Source organism: Ursus maritimus, unplaced genomic scaffold (assembly GCF_017311325.1).
Source record: "Ursus maritimus isolate PB19 unplaced genomic scaffold, ASM1731132v1 scaffold_23, whole genome shotgun sequence".
In the NCBI taxonomy this organism is placed as follows: domain Eukaryota; kingdom Metazoa; phylum Chordata; class Mammalia; order Carnivora; family Ursidae; genus Ursus; species Ursus maritimus.
In genome coordinates this window covers 34876727-34903367 of record NW_024424786.1, presented here as the reverse complement: position 1 = coordinate 34903367, position 26641 = coordinate 34876727, and the positions used below count along the sequence as shown (strand labels likewise).

General features: G+C 38.2%; 3 protein-coding genes across 3 annotated transcripts; all 3 read left to right on the top strand.

Moving 5' to 3' along the window:
- The first annotated feature begins 1082 nt into the window (after window positions 1-1082).
- On the top strand, window positions 1083-2243 carry LOC103666131 (olfactory receptor 5B17-like). The gene has a single exon (XM_008694160.2). The coding sequence runs from the start codon at window positions 1284-1286 to the stop codon at window positions 2241-2243; it is 960 nt and encodes a 319-aa protein (XP_008692382.2). The 5' UTR covers window positions 1083-1283.
- An 11010-nt stretch (window positions 2244-13253) lies between these two features.
- On the top strand, window positions 13254-14225 carry LOC103666130 (olfactory receptor 5B2-like). The gene has a single exon (XM_008694159.2). It carries the CDS (start codon window positions 13257-13259, stop codon window positions 14202-14204), a length of 948 nt encoding a protein of 315 aa, XP_008692381.1. The 5' UTR covers window positions 13254-13256; the 3' UTR covers window positions 14205-14225.
- A 9772-nt stretch (window positions 14226-23997) lies between these two features.
- On the top strand, window positions 23998-24942 carry LOC103666262 (olfactory receptor 5B2-like). Its single transcript, XM_008694278.2, has one exon. It carries the CDS (start codon window positions 23998-24000, stop codon window positions 24940-24942), a length of 945 nt encoding a protein of 314 aa, XP_008692500.2.
- The last annotated feature ends 1699 nt before the right edge of the window (window positions 24943-26641 follow it).

Sequence of the window (26641 nt, the reverse complement as noted above, 5' to 3'; positions counted from 1 at the left end):
GCCTTCAGTGTCCGTGATCCAGCTCAGTGTTGTGAGGAATGACAGTAAGAATGAGTGTAGGATAGAGAGGAAAGGTAAACCGTGGATCTCAAGAAAGAAATTAAGAAAAGGAAAACCTGAGGATCCCTGGGTTCTCACACAAAATGATTGACTCAGCCATGAGCACAGAGTGAGAAATAGGGGGAAAACAAAATATCTGTGTAGACAGCATGTAGAAAAAGGCAAATCAAAGGTCAAGGCCAACAGACTTAAAACCCAGCCCCCTACATCTGCCACCTGACTGTCCTACAACAACGTAGAGACCACTGCTCTATGCTGATGATATTATAGCTCGTACTCCTCCGGATTGTGCTTGGCACCCTCATCGTGCTAACTCTTTTTATACACTGTGTCTTTAAATTCTTACAATAATCCTTTGAGGTAGGTTCCAACAGCACCTTCATTTTGCTGGTGGATAGAGACTTAGAGAAGTTAGGACCAAAGTCTCCCAGTTGTAAACGGTAGGGGTGATATGTGATTGCACACACGTGCTTCTCAGAGTCCAAGCCTTTACATCCAGCGCTGTACCTTCTGTTCAGAATTGGCTTTGCTGACTGCACAAGCCTCTAACGCTGCATTTAGCCCACTGCATCTACCATGCATTTATTTGTGAATTATGCAACTATGCTACGCCATGCATTAAGTACAATAGAGACAAGTAAGTGTAAACTGAATGAAATTAAAGGCAATTCAAATTCATTCACAACATTTAGGTTGGGAACCCTTTTGATCGGGTCTAAAGCTTGGCTTTGTCCATTAATACCTAACTAAACTTAAATAAATTCCTTGATCTCTCAGTTGCCAAATTACTAGGTAACTATAGGGGAGGAATAGGACTGATAGGACTGATGAGAGGATTAAATAAATATATTCATATAGAGCACCTGGCCCGAGAGCACTGCAGAAGTGTAATCTATTAGACTTTAAAGATATGATATAGGAGATGGATTCATTCCAGGCATGTGAAATTGGACAACTCGTTAGCCTTTCCTGCGACTCAGTTACTCATATGCAAAATCTAGAAGTTGGGAAGATGATCTGTAAGGACACTTCCCATCCAAAAGCTTATTCCTGTAGAGATAAGTTGTCACTAAATTGTGTCGCCATCGCATGCTTCAGAAATGGAGTACATTAAAGAGCAAACTGGTGCTCTAATAAAATAATGCTTGTACATTTCCATTTCTGGGCAACCGGTTTCCATTCATCAGTGTGTTCCTTTTCTTTGCAGCAGAGCATCTTGTGATATGCAAATCCCATCCATGAAGAATAACACAGAGGTGAAAGAATTCATCCTGCTGGGACTAGCCACTGCCCCGGAACTGCAGGGTCCTCTCTTTCTAATGTTCACCCTCATCTTCCTGATCACGCTGCTCGGGAACCTGGGGATGATGGCGCTGATCCTGCTGGACTCCCGTCTCCACACCCCCATGTACTTCTTCCTCAGTAACCTGTCTCTGATGGACTTTGGTTACTCCTCAACAGTCACTCCCAAGGTCATGGCCGGATTACTTATAGGAGACAAGGTCATCTCCTACAATGCATGTGCTGCCCAGATGTTCTTTTTTCTATTCTTTGCCACTGTGGAAAATTACCTCTTAGCCTCAATGGCCTATGACCGCTACGCAGCAGTGTGCAAACCCCTTCATTACACCACGACCATGACGACAGGTGTGTGTGCTCGTCTGGCCATAGGCTCCTATGTCTTTGGTTTTCTAACTGCTGCTTTTGACATTGGAAACACATTCAGTCTCTCTTTCTGTATGTCCAATGTGGTCCATCACTTTTTCTGTGATAGTCCAGCAGTCATGACCCTGGCTTGCTCAGATAAAGACATTAATGAGCTGATTCTTGTGCTTATTTCAAGCTTTAATATCTTTTTCGCAATTCTTATAATCTTGATTTCCTACGTGTTCATATTTATCACCGTTTTGAAGATACAGTCAGGTGAGGGATACCAGAAGGCTTTATCTACCTGTGCTTTTCACCTTGTTGCAGTTTCCATATTTTATGGGACAGTCATTGTCATGTACTTACAGCCAAGTTCTAGTCATTCCATGGACACAGACAAAATTGTATCTGTGTTCTATACTATGGTCATCCCCATGCTGAACCCTATGGTCTACAGCCTGAGGAACAAAGAGGTCAGGAATGCCATCAAGAACGTTGTTGAGAAGGCAAAATATTTTCTAGGTGTAGTCTTCTAGTGATCTAGAATCCACACAAGTTATTTTTTCCCACTCAGATCTACTCCATGCCATAACTCAATGTTCACGGCCATATAGGGTATTTAAACATTAAATCACTCAAATGTTATTTCTTTCTTTAATTTTGTAAGAGGTCCAAGATCCAAAATGGAGAACAAATATATTTTTTAATGAAAGCAGTTTATGAATAAACCTTCCTTGTTACTATTGTGTTAGACATAGTTTTTCCTTGATGTACTTCAGTAATGGTAAGAAAAAATAATGGATAAGAAAAAAAAAATATTAAAGAGATTGGACCAGGTAGTAAGGAAACAGTGGATAATGGAGTTTTCCCCTGAAACAAAAATCAGGGTCTCCTGAAGAAATATATCCCATCACCAGGTTGAGGGGCCTTGGTATTGTCAATTCCATAAGATTTCTAAACTGGGTGTTATACGCAAACAATGAATCATGGAACACTACATCAAAAACTAATGATGTACTGTATGGTGACTAACATAGCGTAATAATAAAATAAAGATTTAAACTGAAATCCTGTGCATCTTCCTTTGCTTACTGTTCTGAATGGAGGCTCTCTTTTCCCCAATTATCTTTATTCAGGCCCAGCATTATTTATTGGGTCTGGATATGGAATGAATTATGTTTTCTTTTTAGTGTATAATTGCTAGACAACAAGGAGCCACACATGGACTGGGTGGAGAAGACCATTTAACCTGTGCAATAGCCTGGACATTGTGCTTGTATATTAATTAGTTGGGATTCAGGTTGTCTCCTTGGTGGAGGTGGATAATAAATTTTCTGTATGGGAGGAAGTGTAAGATGGATATTTGATGATCATAAGCATTACAATGGAAAAAACTGGTTAGTTGTTTTCCAAACTATGTTTACTCCTGGAGACATACATAGGCTCCATGTCTCCACCCTTCATGTAGTTAATTGTGACCATGTGTTTGTGTTCTTGTGAATGAATGTGAGTACAGGTCATATATGCTACTTCCAAGTCTGCCCATGAATCTCCCCATGTGATGTCCTGTTCATTCTTTTTGTCACCAGCTGGATGGAGACGATCCAGACCACAAGAGATGACAAAACCTCAAAATAGAAAAAAACCTAGCACCATTGAATCTCTGTATAAGCTCCCTCAGAACAGCTAATGGAACCATATGCAACCAAGAAAAACCTCACTGGTCATGCCGCTGCCATTCTGGAGTTTGCTTGTAGGACAGCTGGTATGATTTATCCTAACAGATAGAGAGAGCTTCTCATTACACCATCTGGATGTTGTTGTGGGAGTGGGGAGGATATATCCTGGAAAAACTCAAATTTCTCCAATACAGTTTGATTCTACAATGCTTTCTCTGTGAATCCTCACCCAGCCTCCATATCATAACCAAAGTGGCTAGCCCCAATAAAATTAACACAGGTTTTGGAGAGGACAAATTCAACGTGAACTCCATTCCAAGCCAAACTTTGTGATACAGGGCAAGTTATTGAGTGTGCTGAGTTTCTAATGGGGAAACTAATGCCTCCCTCACAGACTTACATTAAATCGGTTCTGAATGAGCCAGACCTTAGCACAGTACCCAAAACAGAGTAGCTGCTCAAAGTATATTTGCATCCTTTCCCTTCTGTTCCTTTTCTTATCCTTCTTTCATTCAGCTAATTTGCCAGCCTTCTCCATAGAACTATTAAAACACGTACGGATTATATTGTCTTGTTTTTGTAGGTTTAATTGTAGTACTGAATTGCAAGCCTTTGAGACCAAAGATGTTACCTTCCTTAGGTGTGTGTTCTCAGAATCCAGCCTAATGTCTAGTCCATAGAACTCAAGAGTATCTAATGAAATGTGATCCGGTGTAGGAACAAAGTTACTGGAATAACTCACAAATATTTATCTCTATCATCTTTTCCATCATGATGCTTATCGAAATATTGTATTCATTTTTGTGCGTTTATTCCTTTTGTTTGTTTTCCCCATTAAAATAAAAGTTCTGGCTGCCTGGGTGGCTCAGTCAGTGAAACGTCTGCCTTCGGTTCAGGTCATGGTCTCAGGGTCCTGGGATCGAGCCCCGCATTGGGGTTTATTCCTTGTTTGTTTTCCCCATTAAAATAAAAGTTCTGGCTGCCTGGGTGGCTCAGTCAGTGAAACGTCTGCCTTCGGTTCAGGTCATGGTCTCAGGGTCCTGGGATCGAGCCCCGCATTGGGCTGTCCGCTCATCGGTGAGTCTGCTTCTCCCCTTCCCTCTGTGATCTCTCTTACTTTTGCTCTCTCTCCAATAAATAAATAAATAAATAAAATCTTTAAAAAGAAAAGTTCTATGCATGCTGGTACAATTTCTGGTCTGGTCACTAATAAACACTAGGGCCTAGATCACAGCTGAGGCTCAGTAAAAGATTTTAAGGAATGAACAGCTGCGTGGTAAGAGGAAGCAAACAGAGAAACTCAACATCTGTTTGTAAAAACAGAACACAGACAACAGAGCACGCCAGGTTATGCTGCAGTCACACATGAAATTGAGAACTCACAGTTGAGCACAACAAAGATCGTAAAGATTTTATATCAGTTTCCTATGGCTGCTGTAACCAATGAGCACGCTCTGGGGCCTTCAGACAACACACATTTGTTTTCCCACAGTTCTGGAAGCCAGTTGTTGGAAATCAGTTTCACTGGGATGAAACAAAAGTGTCAGTCTCCAGAGTGGCATGCGTGACTCCGTCCCTTCTAGATTTCATCTTCAGGTGGCTTCCGCATTCCTGGTTTTAGTCCCATTAGTTCAGTCTCTGCCTTTACAAAGTCAAGTTACTTTCTCCTCCTTTTGCCTGTCTAATTTCCCTCTGCCTCTCCTTTTTTAATTTATGTGAGATTAACATAACAAAATCAATTCAAATTGAGTTCAATTTAATTCAATAACAAATAAAAAAATAAAGTGTGCAACTCGCTAGTATTTGGCACATTCACAATGTTATGCAACCGTCGCATCTATTTCATTCCAAAAGATTTTTTCACTCACAAAGATCCTGCACCATTAAGGCCCTCTGCCCCTGGGAACCAATAGTCTGCCTTCAACCTCTGTGGATTCACCTATTATGGATAGGTCATGTAAATAGAATCATATGTTATGTGATCTTTTATGTTTGATTTCTTTTATTCCATTTAATGTTTTTGAGGCTCATCTGTGTTGCAGTGTGTATCAATACTTCATTTCTTTTTATGGCTGAATAATATTCCATTGTATGTATATACCATATCTTTTCATCCATTTTCAATTGATGGACATTTGGATGGTTTTCACCCATTGGCAATTGTTAATAATGCAGCATAACTATTTGTATTCATGCACAAGTATTGTTTGAGGAACTGTTTTCATTCTTTGGTGATATTACTAAGAGCAGAATGGCTGGTTCATATGGTAATAGTATGTTTAACTTTTGAAGACCACTAACCTGTTTTCAGTAGCAGCTGTCCCATTTTACATTCCCACCAGCAATGTACAATGGTTCCAATTTATGCACATTCTTGCTACAACTTGTTAGTTCCATTTTCTTTCATAATTGCCATCCTAATGGGTGTGAAATTGTATCTCATGGTTTTGATTTACTTTCCCGTAATGCCAATGATTTTGATCATACTTCCATGTGCTTATTGGCTTTTAGTGAATCTTCTTCAGTGAAATGTCTGTTCAAGTACCTTGCCCATTTTTCAAGAAGGCTATTGATTTTTCTGTTGTTGAGTTTTTGGGTTCTTTATATATACTGCATATTATGTCCTTATCAGAAATGTGATTTGCAAATTTTCTCTTGCATTCTGTAGGTTTTCTTTTCACTTTCTTGAAGATGTACTTTGATATACAAAGTTTGAAGTCTGATCTATCTCTTTTTTTCTTTTGTAGCTTGTGTTTGGTGTAATACATGAGAAACCATTTCCAGACCCAACGTCTGGACTTTTTCCCATGTTTTCTGATGGTTTTGTTTTTAACTCTCGTATTTCGCTCATCAACCATTTTGAGTTGGTTTCTATATATGGTGTGTGGCAGGGTCCAACTTTATTATTTTGCATTTGGGTATCTAGTTGTTCCAGCACCATTTGTTGATGACTTCTTTTCTAATTAACTGGACTTGGCACTTTTGTCAAAAATCAATTGGCAATAGATATATGGATTTATGTCTTATCTCTCAATTCTATTCAATTGATCTATATCTCTATCCTTAGGGCAATATCAAATTGCTTTGATTATTTCAGATTTGTTTTATGTTTTGAAATCAAGAAGTGTGAGTCCTCTTACTTTGTTCTTCCTTCTCGACATTGTTTGGCTATTCATGGTCTCTTGAAATTCCATTTGAATTTTAGTAATTGCGTTTCTATTTCTGGTCATTAAAATTATGATAGGGATAGCATTAATCCTGTAGGTCACTTTGGAATGTATTGCCAGTAAACAATATCATATCTTCCAATCCATGAACATAGACTGTCTTTCCATTTATTTAGGCCTCCTTGAATTTCAGGAATTTATTTGGTAGTTTCAGTGTACAGCCCTTTCATCCCTTGGTTAAATTTATTCCCCTGTGTTTTAACATAAGAATGCTACTGTAAGTGGATTCCTTAATTTTCTCTGGGATTGTTTATTGCTAGTGTATGTAAGCACAACTTATTTTTGGTTGGCCAATAAGTTTATTAGCTAATAGTTTCTTGTACATTCTTTAGGATTTTCTCTATATGAGATCATATCATCTGAAAATCATATGATTTTTCTTTCCAATTTATATGACTTGTAATTCTTCTTTCCTTGTGTAATTACTCTAGATAGAACTTTCAACATAACTTTGAATAAAAGTGGTGAAAGCAGGCACACTGTCTAGTATGTGATCTTACAGGGAAGGATTTCTCTCTTTCACATTCAAGTATGATGTTAGCTGAGGGTTTTTCATTAATGTTTTTTATAATTTTGAAGAAGTTCACTTCTGTTCTTAGATTTCTGGTTGCTTTTATCATGAAGGCATTGGAGATTTTGTCAAGTAATTTTTCTGAATTAATAAATCAGATAATTATGTGTTTTTTCTCCTCAATCTGGTTAATTACATTGACCAGTTTCAAATTTTGTTTTTTTCTACTTTATTAAGATATAATTGATATATCACATTAAATAAGTTTAAGATGTACAACATAATATTTGAAATGATTGGAACCTCCAATGTTTATAGCAGCAGTGTCTACAATAGACTAGTACTAGAGTGCAGATATTCACTGATGGATGAATGGATAAAGAAGATATGGGATATATATGTATCTCACCTATGTATATATATGTGTATATATACATACATACTGGAATATTACTCAGCCATCAAAAAGAATGAAAATTTGCAATTTGCAGCAATGTGGATGGCACCAGAGGGTATTATGCTAAACAAAACAAGTCAGTCAGAGAAAGACAAATACCATACGATTTTACTCTTATGTGTAATTTAAGAAACAAAACTGATGAACCTAGGGGAAGGAAAGGAAAAATAAAATAAGATAAAAACAGAGAAGGAGACAAACCATAAAAGACTAATTTCTCTAAAGATAAAAAAACTGAGCGTTGCTAGAGTACAGGTAGATGGGGGTTGGGGTAATTGGGTGATGGGCATTGAGGAGGGCACTTGATGTAATGAACACTGGGTGTTACATGCAACTGATGAATCATGAAAGTCTACCCCCAAATTAATAATATACTATCTGTTAAGTAACTTGAATTTAAATAAAACCAAAAATAAAATAAAATAATGAAATAAAATCACTGGGGAAAAAAGAAACGACTATAACAATGTTTGGCTAGCATCTATTGTACCTCACATAGGTACAAATTTTTTATCTTGTGATGAGAACTTTTAAGCTCTAATGTCTTAGAAACTTTCAAATAGATATATCAGCATCGTTAATTATAGTTATCATGGTGTACATCACATCTGCAGAACTCATTTATCTTAGAACTTGTACCTTTGACTACCTTTACATGTTGTTTTGAGTCCCCAGCTCTCACTTCTGCAGCCACTTGAGTGCCTGGGGGATGTGGATAGAGAACTTGCTGCATCTGCTATGACACAGTAATTCAGGGTAGAAAAGAAGCCCATCTGTCTACAGACCCGAATCAAATTTTTGAATGGACTTCTTAGTATTAAGGCTGAATTTACTCCCCATATTTTTGGCCAATGTGTCATATTGTTGGTTTGTCATAAACACAAGAAAGAAAAACAGGGATTTCATTTATTAATCTCTAAAAATCCAGTAGCCTACAATTTAATTATAACAAGTAAAAGAATGGAAACGGGAAAAAATGAAATAAATAAAATAGACGGCAGACAGAAAGCAAAATGTTTTTAGAACATATTATGAATATCAATATATAAAAAATGTAAATCTATTAAACTCAGTATTTATGTAGTGAATGACAACTTAATAAAATTGAGGGGAGGAAAAATATTTTTTATTTTGTTTATTTTTTATAATAATTTTGTATTATGTTATGTCACCACACAGTACATCCCCAGTTTTTGATGTAATGTTCCATGATTCATCATTTGCTTATAACACCCAGCGCACCATGCAATATGTGCCCTCCTTAATACCCATCACCGGCCTATCCCAATAGCCCACACTCCTCCCCTCTGAAGCCCTCAGTTTGTTTCATTCAGTTAAGCGTCTGCTTTCTGCTCAGGTCATGATCCCAGAGTCCTGGGATCAGGTCCCGTATTGGGTTCCTTGCTCAGTTTTTTAAAAGATTTTATTTATTTATTTATTTATTTGTCAGAGAGAGCACAAGTGGAAGGGGGGGCAGGCAGAGGGAGAAGCAGACTCCCAACGGAGCAAGGAACCCAATACGGGACCTGATCCCAGGACCCTGGGATCATGACCTGAGCAGAAAGCAGATGCTTAACCGAATGAGCCATTCACGCATCCTGGGAAGGAAAAATATTATCACAAATGCATCTGTGTGCTACTCAATGCAACAAAGTATATTCCCATATCCAGTTTAATTGTTTCTTCCCTGGATAGAAATGATTGGCCTCATGGGGGCCTGTTGCTTAGGAATTTTATGCCTAGAGATTTTCTTCTGGTTCCCATTCATCAGGGTCTGAAATCATATCATGACTCCACCTGACAATATTTTAAAAGGACCAGACTTTGAGTAGACCCCTTCAGTCACTCTTTATCGAAATGAACACTAATGCTTTTTAGTACACATACCAGTCTTTCCCCAAACTGAGCGTTGGCAGTGACTCTGCAACCATAGCCAGGGCAAACACCCTAAGATAATAATTATATTATATTATGCTGAAAGGGTAACCCTTACTAAGGTCTTTATAGACCCACGCTTGTTCACAGATAAAATTCTGTGAAATCGTGGGTGAAGTAATTTTATTATTTCTACACCACAAACAAGGAAACAGAGCTCAGTGCAAGGTAAATGACTCTTTTAACACAGAGAAAAATCCATGGTAGATGCAAGATTTGACCCTAGGCTTCCTGGCTCCATGTTTATGATCCTTCTTCATCTCTGCATGTCTCAGGCACCTTGGAATATTTTGACCATATCTGAGATATGTTCCAAAATTGTTTGTACATTCTTGTAGGTCTGAATTTCTGATTTCAGACTCACAGTTCAGGAGTGTCTTTTCTTTCTTCTCAAGAACAAGGTAAGCTTCTATAGTTCATATATACTTTTAGGGAAAAATGTAATTGATGTCGAAGCCCTGGGGCAGCTATCTCTTCTACGAGTTTTTGAGCTCATACCTAGTTGTTTGGACACTTTGTCTGAAACACAGGCTTAAGTATGGGATTCAAATGCAAAAACATTTTAATCAGCAGAGAGTAGTATAGAATGTATGAAATTTTATGCTGCTTTCTGTAATAGGATAGTATAAATGTATTGTTTTGTGCTGGTCTCAGGCTATTGATAACCAGCAGTGTGGCTGGATGGACCCTTGTGGTTCTTATATTGATTGCAAGACGTGCTCAGCCATAACCACCAGGAAGCTCTGAAAGAGACAAGGTTGATTACTCGCAGGTTCTGGAAACCACGTGGTACACCTGGGGCCACACAGGAAGATCATGGATAGAGAAAGAGAGCAGGCCTGGGTTCTGCTTTTATTAGTGTGAAGGATGGGGGCCTAGGGTATCTTGGGTTCACGCTTCAGTAATGAATTTAAAACATAAAAGAGGGAATTTAAAGCATAAGAAGAGAAAAACAAATGGCCCAGATAGTAGGTTATCTAAACCAACGAAGATCTCTAAAACAAAGGAGTCTGTGGGGTCCAGAGCTGGCTCCTTATGTAGTGGCTGGCAATGTGTTTATTCGAGATAGACATCTTTGAAGTGGATGCCTCTCTGAGTGGATTTCTAGGCATCAGAGCTTAAATCAGGCACTTGCATTAGAAAAAAAGAAAAACCTTCTGTTAGAGCTTACTCAGCAATTATGATAGATGGTACTCTGATTAAATAGGTGGTAAATTTCTCCTGTTTACTATGTGTTGACATGTTATTGAAGGGATAACTAACCAAACAGGGTGAAATGACACTTCTTTAGACTCTAGAAGGATCATCATGAAGCCGCCGAGATCCTTACTCCAGTTTTACTACCATTTCCCCACAACCAGCCCTTTTATTATTTGAGCGTCTAGAAAATTTGACAATGAGATGATTAAAGCCACAGGCATTAAATCAGTGAGATATACATTTGTATCTTAAACATTTCATACTAGGTGCAGAATTTTAAGAAGACACATGACTTCTTGAATCCTTCATTTTCTTAGTTGTATATTAAGTTATATGTAGGTGTGTGCATACACAATTTATATTCCTTCCTTTTTTGTTATTTCCATCCATCCATCCATCCATCCATCCATCCATCCCTCCTCCAGCCATGTTCCATCTGCCTGTCTCCGGTGTCCATCTGCCTGCCTGCTTGTCTGTTTTTTCTGATTTCTGTTTATCTGTGAGATACACTAGCACATAGGCACTGCAGGAAAGCTGTTACTAACCCTCAGAAATCTGATTTGGGAACAGATTCATTCCAGATATGTGACCATGGAGAAGTTAATACCTCTTTCTGCTATGCTGTTGATTGTGAAACACAATCCGAGAGTTGGCCATGAGATCTGTGAAGGTGTCTCAGCTTCAGCAATCTCTAAGTCTCTAGATAATTTACCCATTATATATTCTTTTCATCCCTATGTGGCAGGCAGAATATTGCTCCGCAGTATGCCTACCTCCTAATCCTGGGGTTTGTGATTATGTTCTCTTACATGGTAAAAGGTACTGTGCACATAGGAGTGAGTTAAGGATTTCGAGATAGTAATTTTATACTGGGTTAATGATGGGGCCCAATAAGAACGTTCCAGTCATCATAAAACGTAGCAAATGCTAAACAAGAAATTATAGCTTATACTATTACGGAGTGATGGGTTCACAAACACAAACACTATAAATTCCAGACATGTATTATGTGAAGGGTGGTGGGTATTAAGGAGGGCACGTATTGCATGGAGCACTGGGCGTTATACACAAATAATGAATCATGGAACACTACATCAAAAACTAAGGATGTACTGTATGGTGACTAACATAACATAATAAAAGATTATTACAAAAAAAATTGTAATCACTGTGCTTGCTCGAGAACAATCTGCAGAGCTAGCATCAAACCCACAGATGTGGACTTTCAACTCTCATTATTTATGAACTGGTAAGTGTTGACAGTAATAACAGTGAGAATGAGTCCAAAATAAAATAAGAGTCTTTCAACCCAAGCTAAAATGTGGACCCAAAGGAAGAAATGAAGCAAAAGAGGTCAGTGTGGGTGTTCTCACACAGAATGGGTGACAAACCACTAACAGAGGAGAGATAGGACAGAGTGAGAAATACTGGACGAGACAAAAGATCTGGGTGGACATAGTGTGTGAGAAAATACAAGTCAGAGCAAAACTACCAGACATCAAAACTCACTCACACCTTGAAGCCCAGCGTGCTGCCACCAACCTTCCCAAACCAACAGACATCACTGTTCCATCCTACTTGTAATATTATAGGTAGAACTCGTCAGGCTGGTGCTGAACACCCACATTGTGGGAACTGTTTGTCATGATTACCTCACTGAACACTCCCAGAAACATGCAGGGAGGTTCCCATGTCACCTTCACTTTACTGATGGATAAAGTGAGGCTCAGGAGACTTAGCATAGGACCAATGTCTCCCAGGTTGTAAACAGAAGCTCTTCTGTGTGAATGCACGTGCACTGCATCCCAGAGCCCAGTATTTACGCCCAGTTCTGCACCTTTTTTTCCTTTTGTTGACTGTATTTGTCTCTAATGTTGCATTTATCTCACTGCATGTATACGCATATATTTGTGCATTGCTCTACTGCACAACCCCAAGCATCAAACTTGGAAGAGTGGCTACCATGGTGTAAACTGAATAAGATTAAAATCAATTCAAATTCGTTGACGACATTTAGTTTGGGAACCATTCTGAATGTGTCTAGAGCATGGTTCTACCAATTACCAAGTAAACTGGAATACTCAGTCTCTTTGTTGCCAATTTACCTGTTAGATATATGGGCATAATAACCAATCAATCTGATGGGGATAATGAAAGGATTGAATAAATATACATGAGCATATGGAAGCGGAAGTTATTTTGGACTCCCTGATTTGGGAGTTTCAATCCATTCCAGGCATGTGAACTTGGACAGCTCACTACCCCTTCTTGTGACTCAATTTACTCCTATACAAAAATAAGAAGCTGGGAAGACGATCTGTGATGAACCCTCCTCCACAGAAGTCTATTCTTGTATGGATAGGTTATCGCTAAATTGTGTTGCCATTCCCATGCTTGGTAATGGAGAATGTTCAAAAATGTTATTATGGTGATAATACAATAATGCTTATGCATTTCAATTTCTGTGCAATTTTTCTTTACTGATCATTCTGTTCTCTTCTTGTTGAAATAGGGTATCTTGTGATTCTCAAATCACATCCATGAAGAATAACACAGAGGTGACTGATTTCATCCTGCTGGGACTAACCGATGCCAGAGAACTGCAGGGTCCTCTCTTTCTAATGTTCACCCTCATTTACCTCATCACGCTGCTTGGGAACCTGGGGATGATCACACTGATCCTGCTGGACTCTCGTCTGCACACACCCATGTACTTCTTCCTCAGTAACCTGTCTCTGGTAGACTTTTGTTACTCCTCAACAGTCACTCCCAAGGTCATGGCTCGGCTCCTTATGGGAGACAAGGTCATCTCCTACAATGCATGTGCTGCCCAGATGTTCTTTTTTGTAGTCTTTGCCACTGTGGAAAATTACCTCTTAGCCTCAATGGCCTATGACCGCTACACAGCAGTGTGTAAACCCCTCCATTATACCACCAGCATGACGACAGGTGTGTGTGCACGTCTTGCCATAGGCTCCTATGCCTGTGGTGTCTTAAATGCCTCTGTAAATGTTGGAGATAGCTTCAGCCTCTCTTTCTGTATGTCCAATGTGATTCATCACTTTTTCTGCGATATTCCAGCAGTCATGGCTCTCTCTTGTTCTGATAAACACATCAGTGAGCTGATTCTTGTCTTTATCTCAAGCTTTAATGTCTTTTTTGCACTTTCTGTTATCTTTATTTCTTATCTGTTCATATTTACTACCATTTTGAAGATACAGTCAGGTGAGGGATACCAGAAGGCTTTATCTACCTGTGCTTCTCACCTTGTTGCGGTTTCCATATTTTATGGGACAGTCGTCGTCATGTACTTACAGCCAAGTTCCCATCATTCCATGGACACAGACAAAATCGCATCTGTGTTCTATACTATGGTCATCCCCATGCTGAACCCTGTGGTCTACAGCTTGAGGAACAAAGAGGTCAAAAATGCATTCAAGAAGGTTGTTGAGAAGGCAAAATATTCTCTAGGTGTAGTCTGTGAATGATGTAGGGCCAGAGAAATTATTTCACCCCAATCAGATCTACTGCACGCCAGAAATCACATGTTAATGGACATTTGGGATGTTAGAAAAAATTTTTTTCTAATATTCTTTATTTTTTAGTTGAGGAATAGCTCCAATCATCTCAAGTGCAGAAAAAATATAATAATTGTTTTTAATGAAGTTTATTTAAGGAAGTATGTGCTTTTGCTGGCACAGTCCATCCAGAGCTAAATAATGATAGCAGCTCAGTAGATTAATGCTTCAGTCATTACTGAATGAGCTGAAAAAGAAAAAGGATCTTCATGTAGCAGTTTCCGAAAGTAAATAATCACATTAGAATAAAAGGAGATGTGATTACATTATTTTTACCTTAATTTTCTGAATACCGATTCTTCACACTTTGTTTTAAGAAATTGCATTAAAAATAATAAGCGTACTCAGCTTTCTTTGGTAATAAATGTTTTGAAATGGTTAATGTCATTTATTACTTTATACTTTAGTAGAGCTACTTTCATCCCACCTCATTCACACTGGTTACTGGCAATGCTGGACAGCCCCGGTCTTGCCATGTCCCAGCTTCTTTGTATTTGCTATTTCCACTGTATGGTCTATTTTTATACTTATTTCAGATTGCTGGTTAAATGGGAAGGGATAATTGGGGGAAGAGCATTAAGGAGGGCACTTGATGTAACACTGGGTGTTATATGCAATCGATGAACCACTAAACACTAGCTCTGAAGCTAATTAAAATATTTAAAAACAAATGTAAAAATCACCCATGAAGCCATCTGGTCTTGGGCTTTTTTTCTTAGCGAGTTTTTGATTACTGATTCTTACTCATTATTGGTCTGTTCTGATTTTTTTTCATGATTCAGTCTTGGGAGGTTGTATGTTTCTAGGATTTTATCCATTTCTTCTAGGTTGCCCAATTTGTTGGCATATAGTTGTTCATAGCAGTTTTTTATTAGTCTTTGTATTTCTATGACATCAGTTGTAATGCCACTTATAAATTTATTAATTTGAGCCTTTCTTTTTTTTTCTTGGTTAAGTCTAGCTAAAGGTTTGACAATTTTGTGTATCTTTTCAAAAAACCAACTCTTAGTTTCATAGATTTTATCTGCGATTTTCCTTTTCTCTATCTTAGTATTTCTGCTCCGATCTCTGTTATTTCCTTTCTTCTGCTAACTTTGGGCTTAGCCGATTTTGGTTTTCTAGTTCCTTGAGGTATAAAGTTCTGTTGTTTATTTGAAATCTTTTTTAAATTTCAGTATTCATTGCTTATGAATACTTATGAATACTCTTGCTGCAATCTGTAAGTTTTAGTATGTTGTGTTTCCATCTTCATGTTTTCAAGGTATTTTTTTATTTCCCATTTGATTTCATTTTTGACCCATTGAATATTCAGGACTGTGTTGTTTAATTTCTGCATTTGTGGGCTTTCCAGTTTCCTCCTGTTATTGACTCCTAGTTTCATGCTATTGTGGTTGGAAAAGATATGTAGTCTGATTTCAATCTTTTTAATTTGCTAAGACTGGTTTGCAACCTAACTTAGTATCTGTGTTGGAGGATGCTCGGTGTGCATGTGAGAAGAATGTATATTCTCTTGCTGTGGGATGTAATGCTTTGTATATGCCCATTAGGTCCATTTGATTAAGCATAGTTCAATCCAAAGTTTCTTCATTGATTTTCTGTCTTGATATTTGTTCAGCATTGAAAGTAGAGTACTAAAGACCTTTACTATTATTGTATTGAGATTACTCCCTTCAAATTGTTAGTATTTGTTATATTTCCCTAATCTATTTAGGTGCTCTGATGTTGGATGCATATATACCTACAACCATTATATCCTCTCAATGAATTGATGCTTTTATAATATGTAATGATCTTCTTGGTCTCTTGTCAGTTTTTTTTTTTTTTAAGATTTTATTTATTTGACAGAGATAGAGACAGCCAGCGAGAGAGGGAACACAAGCAGGGGGAGTGGGAGAGGAAGAAGCAGGCCCATAGCAGAAGAGCCTGATGTGGGGCTCGATCCCAGATCGCCGGGATCACGCCCTGAACCGAAGGCAGACGCTTAACCGCTGTGCCACCCAGGCGCCCCTCTTGTCAGTTTTTGACGTAAAACCTATTTTATCTGATATCAGTATAGCTACCTCTGCTCTCTTTAGTTTCCATTTGCATGAAATATCTTTTTGCATCCCTTCTCTTTGAACTTATGGGTGACTTTGAAACTGATATGAGTCTCTTGTAGGTAGCATATACTTGGGTCTTATGGGTTTTTTTTTTTTCATTCATTCAGACACACTATATATTGTGATTAGAGAATTTAATGCATTTATACTTAAAGTAGGGACTTACTATTGCCATCTTGTTCATTGTTTTCTGTTTTTTAATTCCTTCGTTCCTTTTTTCCTCTTGCTCTCTTCCTTTGTGAACTGATGATTTTTCTGTAGCATATATTTTGATTCCTTTTTCTTTTTCTTATTTGTTTCTACTATAGGTTTTTGTTTTGTGGTTACTCTGAGGCTTACTTGAGACATCTTACAGGTATAGCACTATTTTAAGCTGATTACAACTTAACTTCAATTGCACACAAGTCTACTCTTGAATTCCCCCTTCACATTTTATGTTTTTGATATTACTCTTTTCATCTTTTTATATTGTGTGCTTATTAAGAAATTATCTTAGCAAGAGCTACTTTAATAGAATATTCTGAATCTGACCACAAACTTACCTTTAACAGTACATCATTTCTATTTATATGCTTTTGTTACTAATTAACACTCTTTCACTTCAGCTTGAAGAGCTCCTTTCAGTATTTCCTGTAAGGCAGTTCTTGTGGTTTTGTTTGTTTGGGAGAGACCTTATCTCACCTTCATTTCTAAAGGACAACTTTGCCAGGCAAAGTATTCTTGGTTGGCCATTCCTTCTTTCACTTCAAATATGTTATCCCATTTTTTTCCTGAACTGCAAGGTCTCTGCTGAGAATACCCTGGTAGCATTATGGGGGTCCCCTTGTGTGAGATCATTTTTTTCTCTTGCTGCTTTAAACATCCTCTCTTTGTGATTTTAGTTTGAAAATTTGAGGTGATCTATAGCAGTGGAGGCCAGTGACAGGAATTAGGCCAGCACCGTACAGGTGCACAGCTGGAGGGGCTAGCCCTCAGTGCACTCACAGTTGTGCAGGTCAGCTTCAAGGGTCTAGGGTGGCATCTTACTCCCAGCACAGCTGCAGAGGCCTGTGTTGGCTGGTACTACATGTTCCAGGCTTTGGCAAGGAGATGGGACTGTTAGATCTTCCAATCATGAATACAGAATGCCTTTCATTTATGCATGGTAGTTCTTGGATTCTAACAAAATTCTGTAAATTTAGTGTAGAAGTCTAACATCACCTTGGTTAAATTTATTCCTGGGTACTTTATTCATTTGGATGCTGTCGTAAATGGAATTATATTTTAATTTCTATTTTGTATTGTTCACTGCTAACCTTTTTTGTGGATTTTGTAGCCTCTAACTTTGCTGATGTGTTTATTAGCTCTAAACTTTTTTGTGCAGCCTTTAGAATTTTGTATGAATGCAATCATGTTATCTGTGAATGGAGATAGTAATTCTTGTTTTTCATTTCAGATGCCTTCTATTTTTTTTCCTAATTGCTCTGGATAGGACATCCAGTACAATTTTGAATAGAAGTGGTGAAATTAATATCCTTTTCTTGTATTTTAACTTAGGGAAAGATTCCTGTCTTTCATTTTTGAGTAATATGTTAGGTGTGGTTTTCTTCGTAAATGCCCCCTCATCAAGCTGAGGAATTTTCACAGTCTTCTAGATTTCTGAGCTTTTCTTTTTATAGTAATAGTATGAAAGATTTTGATAAAAGCTTTTTCTAAATAAATGAGGTGATCATATTCTTTTTTCCTTGATTCTATTTAAGTGGTTTTGCTTTCCATATATTGAACCATCCTTGCATTCCGAGGATAAATCCTATTCGGTCCCGCTACACAATTATTTTATTACGCAGCTGGAATTTGGTTTGCTAACATTTTGTTGGGTATTGCTGCATCTATATTCATGAGGAATACTGGCTTGTGTTTTCATTTCTTGCAATGTCTTTGTCTGACTTTCATATTGAAGTAATATTGACTTCACAAAGTGTGTTTGTGATATCCCACTTGTGCATTGAGGAGCTACTTCAGTGGGGAGGTACATTTTTAAAATCAGATTTGGGGAAATTCTAGCCTTTATTTCTTCAAATAATCTTTCTGCCTCCTTTCTTCTCTCTTTCCAGAACTCTCATTATGCAAATGTGGGTACACTTGATGGTGATCCACAGGTCTCTTAAGTTCTGTTCAGCTTGTCTTCATTCTTTTTTCTTCCATTCCTTGCACTGATTAATTCAATTGAAATGTTTTGAAATTTGCTAACTCCTTCTTCTTTCTATTCAAATAATTGTCAAAGCCCTTTAGTGAATTTTTCATTTCAGTTATTATATTTTCAGCTCCAGAATTTATGTTTAGTTCTTTTATTATAATTTCTATAGCATTATTGATATTCTCTAATATTGAGACATAATTCTCCTTGTTTCCTTTAGTTCTTTCACTTTCCCTTTGCATCTCTCCCCTGCACTCACTCTCTCCCATGGATGGGACATATTTTCTTGTTTCACTGCATGTCTCAATTTTCACTGAAAAATGGATATTGTGACTGTATAGTTTGGTAACTCAGAAAAATCAGGTTCTCCCAACTCAGGATCTTTGGGGTTTTGTTGTTGTTGTTGTTAATTTAAATTCAATTAGCCAACATATAGAACATCACTAATTTCAGGTGTAGAGTTCAGTAATTCATCAGTTGCACATAACATCACACCAAGTGCCCTCCTTAATGCCCATCACCCAGTTACCCCACTCCCCACCCACCTCCCCTCCAGCAACCCTTGGTTTCTTTCCCATAGTTAAGAGTCTGTCATGGTTTGTCTCCCTCTCTGATTTTTTCCCATTCCATTTTTCCCTCCCTTCCCCTATGATCATCTGTGCTGTTTCTTATATTCCTCAGGTTTTTGGTTTTGCTGTTGTTTTGCTTGCTGTGGGTTGTATTTGTTTGTTTAATGACTTTATAAGCTATTTTTATTGACTGTGTATTTTGTGTGTGGTGTCTGATGTCTCTGTCACTTTAGCTTGAGGTCACTTACTTGTTTGACCTAATTGCCTTAAACACCATGGCTAAGTCATTTTCATGATTCAGTGTTTACTTGGTTGCTATACTTTTTGGTATTTTCCATATGTCTGAGTCCAAGTTTATTATGACAGTTTGGCTTGTATTTTATTTTATTTTATTTTATCTTTTTTTAATAATAATATTTTTTATTATATTATGTTAGTCCCCATACAGTACATCCCTGGTTTTTGATATAAAGTTCGATGATTCATTAGTTGTGTATAACACCCAGTGCACCACGCAATACGTGCCCTCCTTACTACCCATCACCAGTCTATCCCATTCCCCCACCCCCCTCCCCTCTGAAGCCCTCAGTTTGTTTCTCAGAGTCCATAGTCTCTCATGCTTTATCCCCCCTTCTGATTATTTTATTTTTGTTTTGTTTTGTCAGGGTTTCTGTGGAGTGCCAGGCCCTTGGAATCCTTACTCTTACATTTTCCTTGCCTTTCTCTTATAAGACACTGAATATTGCCTTTAGGGTGCAAAAATTAACCCATCTCCCATGTCTATGTGTTTAAGTTAACCGTAATTTCAAAGTCTTTGTTATATGGAAAACATTACATATTCCAGCCAAAAAGATCATATATTTGGGGGTAATTATTCAGTGTATTACAGATTTATTTCTCACATATGAGAGTATAAGTTTATAACACAGGTTGTCTGGGGAGGGGCAGGAGCTCTCCATGTCATCACTCAAAAACACAATTTGGCAGTTTCCATCTAATTAAACATATGCTTACTATCTGACCCCGCAATCCAACTCGACACATTTATCCAGATGAAATTAAAATCTAGACTAGGAAAAAATATTAGGTAAATGTTTAGCTATACTTTATTCCTAATTCTGAGACATTAGGTGGGACACAAGTGTCCCCTAACTGGGAAATGGATGAACAATCTATAGTGTCCATATAATGAAATATAGCCAGCAAGGAAATAAACAACTTACTACTAATATATTACGGGTTGAACTGTGTCTTCTAAATTTTATATGGTGAAGTCCTTACCCCCAGTACTTCAGAAGATGGTCTTTAAAAGTAGGGTCATGTCAAATGTATTAGTTAAGATGAGGTCCTACTGGAGCAGAGTGGGCTTCTAGGTCAATATGACTGCTGTCTTTTTTAAAAGGGAAAACTTGGAGAGACATAACACAAGGAGAACACCTTGTGAAGATGAACACAGAGATCAGAAGGAGGCAGCAGAAAACAAGGAAATCCAAAGATGGCCAGCAAACCACCGGGCAGCTAAGAGAAAAACATGAAGTAGATGCCCCTTAGAGCTTTCAGAGGGAACCAAGAGAACCATGTTGCCAGCTCCTTGATCTCAGACTTCTAGCCTCCAGAAATGTGAGACAATAAATTTCCATTATATAGGCCATCCAGTTTATGGTACTTTTTTATGGGAGCTCTAAGAAATTAATACAGCTAACAATACGGATGGGTCTCAGATGCCCCGTGCTAACTTGAAGTAGCCAGAGTCAAAGTCTCCATGTGCTAAGATTCTCTTTAAATGACTTTCTTGCAAAGGCAAAGCAATATGGACAAGAAATGGTCCAGTGGACACCATGGGCATTAGGTAAGAAAGGGTTGACCACAAAGAAACTCCGAGATTTTGTTTAGATGATGGAACTCTTCCACATTGTGATTTTGTTAATGGTTACATGACCATATAAATTTGACCAAGTTCAAAGAGTTGTTCAAGCTATAATATTAGAAACTATAAAAATTACTGTTTGTAAATTATGCTTTAATTATAAAGTGTGGGGGGAAACATGTAATACAAAAACATGCATGCACCCTCAACATATCCAAGTCCCCACAGGCAATTTAATTGATTTTTTCCTAGAAAAATAAGAGTTACAGATGCCCCCCTGGGAAGACATCCCCAGAGAGCTCATGTCTCTGGAACTCCCTCCTGATCCCCCTGAGTTAGTCTCTAAAACTCCCAAGATGACTTAATGTGACCTCATTTGAGAAGGACCAGACTTGCTGAGCCCCTTTGGCCATCGTGTATTTATTTGTCTGAATGTTAGTGGTCTTTAGGACATGCAGCACTTTCCTCCCACCCCCAAATCCTGACCTGAGGATTTGTCATGAATCTCCAATCATGGCCAGGACAACACCTCAAGATGAAAATTATATTCATTGACTTTAGAATGATAACCCCTTGGACAGATGTTTTATAGAGGATCCCTCATTTGCTACTCACAGACACTATTCCTTGAATTATGTGGGAGAGGTAATTTTCTGCCTTTTTTTTTCTTTGAGATAAGAAGATTAGAGACTCCTCCAAGGGTACACAAAGAATGCATGGTGGATTCAGCATCTGAACATGGGTTCCTGGCTCCATCTTGTGTTCTTCCCCTCATTTACCTTAAAGATTTTGGAACTATTTGACCAGTACCTGATAGAGAATCTCTCTCACAGCATGTATGCACCATCCCATGGCTGGATTTCTGATTCCAAACTCACTCTTCAGGATTGACTGCACCTTCTTTTCCAGCAGCAAGGTAAGCTTCTATGTTCTATCTACACTTTTAGTGAGAAATGTCATTCAAGCAAAACTCATAGGGCATCGATCCCTGCTGCAAGTGATTTAAGTACAGAAATAAATTCTTAATGCACTGAGTTGAGGCTGTACGTATGTATCAAAACTTCCTCCTGTAGGGAGTTTGGTGATGATTTTGAAATTTACTGTGTTACTCTCCTAAAAGAGATCAGTAAAAATAGATGGATAGGGGATGCTCTGACTGGGTAGGTGTTAATTTTATCTTATTCACTACCTGTGGAAAGAATCAAGGAGGACTGCTGTAAACCAATGATTAACAAGTGACAAATGTCCTTCTAAAGCCTTCCAAGTCAAATGTAAAGATTAAAAACAAGATTCCTACATACAAGATTATATTCAAATAAACTATATTAAGACATGTAGGGGCACCTGGGTGGCTCTGTTGGTTAAGCATCTGCCTTAGGCTCAGGTCATGGTCCCTGGGTCCTGGGATCGAGCCCTACATTGGGCTCCCTGCTCAACAGAGAGCCTGCTTCTTCTCCCTCTCCCACTCCCTCTGTTTGTGTGCTCTCTCTGGCTCTCTCTCTGTCAAATAAATAAATAAATAAATATTAAAAAAACAAAACCAAAAACATGTACTTGTCCAAAACACAGATCTATGGGCTAAAGATACCAACAAACTAGGAACTTTCTACCCATTGATCCCTGTGATTCAACGGTGGGATAACTGTAATGAGAGAAACAATGAGTTTAAGAAAGGGGAACTTTCAACCCAAACTGAAACATGGATATTAAGAAAGAAATTAAGCAAAAGAATGACTCACGTGCAGTAACTGGAACAGCCACTTATGCAGGCAGAATATGGACAGACTGAGAAACACTGAGGACCCAGAAGATCCCGGAAGATCCAAGTGTGTCATATAAGGCATACTGAAGAGGAAGGCCAACTGGCTAAACATTCCTCCCCACCGAGCCTTGACTATCACCTCTGACCTTCCTGAAACCCACGGAGAGGCTACCATTCCATCCTAATACCAATAGTATACCTTATACTGACCAGGCTGTGCTAAATACTCAGCATTTTGCTCACTGGTTTTTATATATCATTTACCTCTTACAATCATACCTTGAGAAAAGTCTCATTACTATTTTCGTTTTATAGATGAAGCAAAACAGGTTCAGGGAGTTAAGTTAGGACCAACGACTCTTCAGGAGTGAATAGTAGGGCTGACATGCACCTGTTCCCAGAGCCCACCCTTTATACTCGATGCCATGCCATCCCTTCAGGCTGCCTCAGCTGGCTGTCTGAGCCCCTGCTGGTACCATTATCCAAGCACACGCACTATGCAAGTACCTCCCCATCACTTCCCTGTGAAACCCCAAACACTGAGGTTAGGGCATTGGAGACATAGAGTGATTGTTAACTGAATTAAATTCAATTTGATTTAAATTCAGTTGAGATTGATGGCCTTGAGAATCACTCTGCCTAGGCACAAAGTTTCGGGTTGGCAGTACTAATTTTGTAAGCCTAAATATAATATTCAAGCTCTGTGCTTCATAAATTACACGGGGATAACAAGTAATCAATCTCATAGGGTTGTTGAGAGTAATAAATGAATATTCATCCAGTGTCTAGAGCAGTTCCTGCCACATAACAACTATAGATATAAGCATTTACTTGGTTCAGGGAACTGAATTGACAGATTCATTCAAGACCTCTAATCATGATCAAGATGTTATATTTTCTACATCTCAGCTTATAAATTTACAAAATTGAAAAGTTAGAAAATAATCCGTGAAGATCCTTCACTTCAACAACATGAAACTTGACCAGTAATTTGTGCCTTAAATTTTATTATCTACTCCATATTTTAGATCTGGAGATATTAAAGTACAAATTATTGCTATAATGAAATATTGTGTGTGTGTATACATATATAGTATACGTGTGTGTGTGTGTGTGTGTGTGTACACACAAACAATATTGAATGAATCTCCGTTCAATCTCTCATTTGTTTATGACTCTGTCCTTTCATTCCATTGCTACAGGGCATCTGGTGATTCCCCAACAACACCCATGGAAAACAACACAGAAGTGACTGAGTTCATCCTGCTGGGACTAACCGATGCCCCAGAGCTGCAGATCCCCCTCTTTATCGTGTTCACCCTCATTTACCTCATCAATGTGGTTGGGAACCTGGGCATGATGGCGCTGATTCTCCTGGACTCCCGTCTCCACACGCCCATGTACTTCTTCCTCAGTAACCTGTCTCTGGTGGACGTTGGTTACTCTACAGCTGTCACTCCCAAGGTCATGGCTGGATTGCTTATAGGAGACAAGGTCATCTCCTACAATGCATGTGCTGCCCAGTTGTTCTTTTTTGCAGCCTTTGCCACTGCGGAGAGTTACCTCCTGGCTTCAATGGCCTATGACCGCTATGCAGCCGTGTGCAAACCCCTCCATTACACAACCACCATGACGACAGGGGTGTGTGCTTGTTTGGCCACAGGCTCCTATGTTTTTGGCTTTCTGAATGCTTCTGTTGATGTTGGAGATACATTCCATCTCTCCTTCTGTAAGTCCAATGTGATCCATCACTTTTTCTGTGATATTCCTGCAGTCATGGCTCTCTCTTGCTCTGATAAACATGTCAGTGAGCTGGTTCTTGTTTTTGTAGCAAGCTTCCACATCTTTTTGGCTCTCCTGGTTATCTTGATTTCCTACCTGTTCATTTTTATCACTTTCCTGAAGATGCCTTCAGTGGAGGGATACCTGAAAGCTATATCCACCTGTGCCTCCCACCTCTCTGCAGTGTCCGTCTTCTATGGGACAGTCATCTTCATGTACGTGCAGCCCAGCTCCAGCCACTCCATGGACACCGACAAAATGGCATCCGTGTTCTACACTATGGTCATCCCCATGCTGAACCCCCTGGTCTACAGCCTGAGGAAAAAAGAGGTCAAGAATGCTTTCAAGAAGGTTGTTAAGAAGGCAAAATCATCTCTAAGCTTCACCTCTTAGGGTTGTAGGATCCACAGTAACCCAGTTCCATTCCTGTCAGTTCTTCTCCGTGCACTTACTCAGGGGTTACAGCCCACACAGCATTTAAATTAAGAACATGATACTTTCCTCTTCAAAAGCCTGTCACTATGAAAGAAGATAGCATGTCCGGTTGTGTAACATCTGGATGAGAATAGCCACGAAGACCTTAAATATTTAATGATCATGCTTATCAGGAACCTTATGAATTATAATTGATATATTCATATTGTTCACATTTTCTCCACCATATGTTAATGAAAGTATATTTGTAAAACAGGGCTCAAAACCATGAAAACAAATGCATGCAAGGATCCTATCTGTGTAGATACATACAAAAGTGGAAAATTTGTTTAAAAAGTAGCTAGAGTTGTGTATAATACCCAGTGCAACTAGTGGATTGTTGAACACTATATCAAGAACTAATGATGATGTACTATATGTTGGCTAACTGAACATAATAAAATAAAATAACAAAAAATAAAAAAGAATTATCAACATGTAAAAAAGTAGCTAGAGTATGGCTAGTTTTTAATACAAAAGTTAAAATAATTAATTATTGGATCAGAGTATAAGTTAACGTCTAGCATTTTTTGTTTTTTTTTCTAGTTTAAAAAAATTATTCCAGAATCATGGAACCATTACATCAAAAACTAAGGATAGACTGTATGGTGACTAACATAACAAAATAAAAATTATTGTTAAAAAAAATAAAGACAAAGTGGCTAAAAAAAATATTCCAAGAGTCTAAAATGAAGAAAAACATGACATGGATTTTAAAAAAGATTTTATTTATGTGTTTATTTGAGAGAGAGAGAGAGACATAAAGAGAGGGAGAGAGAAGGGAGAGGGGCAGAAAGAGGAGGGAATCTCAAGCATACTCCAGGCTGAGCACAGAGCCCAACATGGGCTCGATCCCACAACCCTGAGATCATGACTTGAGCTGAAATTAAGAGTCGGATGTTTAACTGACTGAGCCACCCAGATGCCCCATGACACGGATTTTTAAATGAAAGTATGTATTTTTTTATTTAAATAAAAAATTTTTTAATTAAAAAAATTAAAAAGCATGTACTTTTTGTTGGAACATTTTTTTCAGAGCTATATGTCTGAGCTATAAAATCTTGAAGGAGTTAATATTTGTGTCTTCAGAAAGCCATTTGGTAGAAAAAGTAATGAGAATTTTTGAAAGCTAGAAGACCAAGGTTTAAGAAGGGATCAATTGATGATAAAGAAATTTCTCAATCTTTCTGTGTAGGACTACCAACTCTTTGACTTTGTGATATAAATGCATGGAGTAATAATGATGTCATCCATACTATGAGACGGCTAATGCCACTCATGCAGGAATACTTTAGGTTCAGATAAATTATGTCTTGCTGTTCTCCTATTCATTCCCTCTTTATTCACACTGAGTTTCCTGTGGTTTCTGGACAATCCAAGCTCCTTCCTGTCTCAGCGTCTTTCTACTTGCCAATGCTCAGAAAGCTCCCTTACTTCCCTTAGGTCTTCACGTAAATGTTTCCATGCCATAGTCATCCCACCCCCCATGGACACTGTTCTCAACTTGCTTTATTCTTCATGGTTCTGATCACTCCTCAACTATTTCTATTTTTTTGTTCATTTGTTTATTCATTTACCTATCTACCTAGAATGTACACTGCACAAGAAGAGTGATTTT

What these genes read in the sequence shown, in the direction of transcription:
- LOC103666131 (XM_008694160.2), top strand. Translation starts at nt 1,284, where the DNA reads ATGCAAATCCCATCCATGAAGAATAACACAGAGGTGAAAGAATTCATC.
- LOC103666262 (XM_008694278.2), top strand. Translation starts at nt 23,998, where the DNA reads ATGGAAAACAACACAGAAGTGACTGAGTTCATCCTGCTGGGACTAACC.
- LOC103666130 (XM_008694159.2), top strand. Translation starts at nt 13,257, where the DNA reads ATGAAGAATAACACAGAGGTGACTGATTTCATCCTGCTGGGACTAACC.